Here is a 2,708-nt window from a genome sequence, read left to right on the forward strand (position 1 = left end):
GAACATATCCAAGTGAGTCCTAATTGAGAATGAATACATCCAAGTGAGAATAATTGAAAAATATAATCTGATCTATTAGTATAATTGACAGCAGGATAACATTGAATCACTTTTATAAACATTAGGAATACAAATAAGATGATTTAAACGTTACGGACACAAAATAGCACTTACCCCAAACTTCGGACAAAAATGATACTTTACTCCATTTTGAAATAAACCTCAACAAAATTTTATAAGCTTTTAGATTGATTTTGTGGAGAGTAGTATTAGCTTTAACAGAATCAGAAAATTAAATTATGTTATAACTGCCAAAACAGAATCATCCAAATCTGGTTTACTGAATCCACAAGCTACTGCCATTAGATAATATCTGAACTATCAAATTGCACAACTAACAATTTAGAACAATAATACAAAATATCAGATTCAATTTCTCTTCTCGATCTCTCACTGCATGATAGTCTCATAGAAAAGAGCAGGTCTTTGAGTTGTTCAAGAGGAAAAAGTCTCTGAAGGATCTTCTTCGGAACTAGAGAGATATCTATTTAGAAATGAGACAATACAAAAATTATAAAACTTAAAGTTTCAATGTATTTATTACTTTAAAGAAGTTTAACAACTTCTGTTAATAGTAACTTGAATGTGTCTTATATTAGATCATGTTGAGTATATTTTGGTTTTTCTTTTCTCCTACCAATGTTTTTTTAATCTGTAATCTGTCTATGAATTTTGTTTAGGTTTACTAAAACTTGTCTACTTTACAATGTGAACAAAAGAAGATAGTTCGAGAAATTTCAGATGCATAATATATTCTGTGTTCGCATGTGAAGAAACAAATACAATAATTATTGAATGATATTATAAGTCTGAGTTTGTCAAAATGGTTATGTACAGGTGCTAAGTGCTGAAGTAACTAAAGGAATCTAGGGAGCTAAATCCATAAGTTGGTTCAAACAAGTGAACATTTTATATACCTATTAAAAATTGGATTATATTGGAACCGTTAATGATAGTTTTCGGTGTTATGTATTCAAAGCAAGCAACACGAATAAGAAAGTAATTCTTTTCTCAGAAGAAAAAAGCTTGGCAAAGAATTGAACATTAAAACATGGTACCCAGAAACAAATCATTCCTCCACCATAATCAAATACTTACAATTTCAAGATCCAAATAAGAGAAAGTCTTGTCACCAAGTCACCAACATTGACATAACAAAAATAGGGAAAACAAGATAAACCATCAAAGTAAAACTAGCAACTATAGCATAAATGGAACCACAGGGCACCCAATCTCAGAAGCTATGCATGCAGCAGGAGAAGCAGCAGATCATCATCATTCAAACGCCCACTGGTTTTCGCGGCGGACCTCCTCCTCCTCCTCCGGCGTGAAGTCGTTCTTGATATTGAATGTCTTGCGAATCTCCTCCGGAGTCTTGCCCTTGATCATGTCTGCCACTGTCTGGCAAGTAAGGTCCAACAGGCTCTTGATGTTCAAGTAGTTTGCAGCCTGAAAGAACCAAAATTTCACAATTCAAGGTTAACCCAATAATCATCATTATTAATCAATAATCTCAATTAGTCAACGTAAACTACAGCAAAGACTACTAACACCATTGACAATTTCAACAAATTAACAACAATTAGGAAATAGCCATATGATACTTGTCACTAAATACTAACTCGGAACCCAGCTTAATTATAGACCTAACCCTAATTAACAGAATACATACCAAATTGTTAATCGTAATAATCATCAAATCAGATAAACCTAAATTTACAAAAATCCCGAATCTCAAAGAAAAAACCCCAGCTCCCAAGTTTCAAAACCCAGAACAATCAAACATATAAATAAAGCAAAATCAAAAGTAACTAAACACCTAACAAAAATCCCAAATTCAAAACCCTAATACCCAAATTATGAAATCAAACGCAAGAATTCAAGACCAATAGTTCCAAAGAGCGAACGCCGAGAATTGAAAACTCACCAGAATTAGATCGAAGAGCGTGGCCTGATCGACCTTAACGAATTCAGCATCCCACATCTTGAGATCCTCCTCGGATGGCTTCTCCTCGGAAGCAGCAGCATCGACGTGCTTCTTGCAATACTCAATCACCTTCGCAAGGATCTTGCTGGTGACGTTTGGAAGAGGAATTCCACTGTCAGCGCAATCGTCTTCGATCATGTGCTTGATCGTCTGCGATTCGAGAGCCACTGCCTCGTCAACCTCAAACGCCTCGCCGTCGGAACTTTTCAAAGTGATCTTCTTCGTTGACGCCATTTATTATCGATTGAAGAAGAAAAGAGAGATTCTTTGCTGAATTAGTTGTACAGGAAGAAGAAAGAGGGCTAAAATCCTAACCCTAATTTCGTTCTTTTTCCCTTTCTTTTTTCTTCTAATTGAAGAGAACGAAAAGAGCGTTTTAGAAAACGATGAGTTGAAAGGTGCTTGTGAGTCTCAATTTATAGTGAACGAGTGATGATAATTTTTCCGTATGGACACGTGGCAGTATTTTATTGGTTATGAATGTTTTTGTTATGATTAGAATTAGGATTACTAAGAGGATTTGGTGGGGTTGGTATCAGAGTTTTAGATTTGAAATGAAATAATCAAAGATTTTATTTTCAAATTGTAATTTTTGAGGGTTTAATTTGATTTATGAGATTTGATGAATTATATGATTTCAAGATTTATTGGATCTTATCTA

The 2,708-nt window shown here is 34.3% G+C and overlaps 1 protein-coding gene across 1 annotated transcript; it reads right to left on the reverse strand.

The window, feature by feature from the left end:
• Nucleotides 1-1,066: 1,066 nt before the first annotated feature.
• LOC107630229 (SKP1-like protein 1B) lies at nt 1,067-2,438 on the reverse strand. Its single transcript, XM_016333657.3, has 2 exons — nt 1,988-2,438; nt 1,067-1,509 (listed from the first exon to the last, which is right to left on the reverse strand). Exons 1-2 carry the CDS (start codon nt 2,279-2,281, stop codon nt 1,336-1,338), a joined length of 468 nt encoding a protein of 155 aa, XP_016189143.1. The 5' UTR covers nt 2,282-2,438; the 3' UTR covers nt 1,067-1,335.
• Nucleotides 2,439-2,708: the final 270 nt, after the last annotated feature.

This window comes from Arachis ipaensis, chromosome B1 (assembly GCF_059453495.1).
Source record: "Arachis ipaensis isolate K30076 ecotype BB chromosome B1, ASM5945349v1, whole genome shotgun sequence".
NCBI classification, from domain to species: Eukaryota; Viridiplantae; Streptophyta; class Magnoliopsida; order Fabales; family Fabaceae; genus Arachis; species Arachis ipaensis.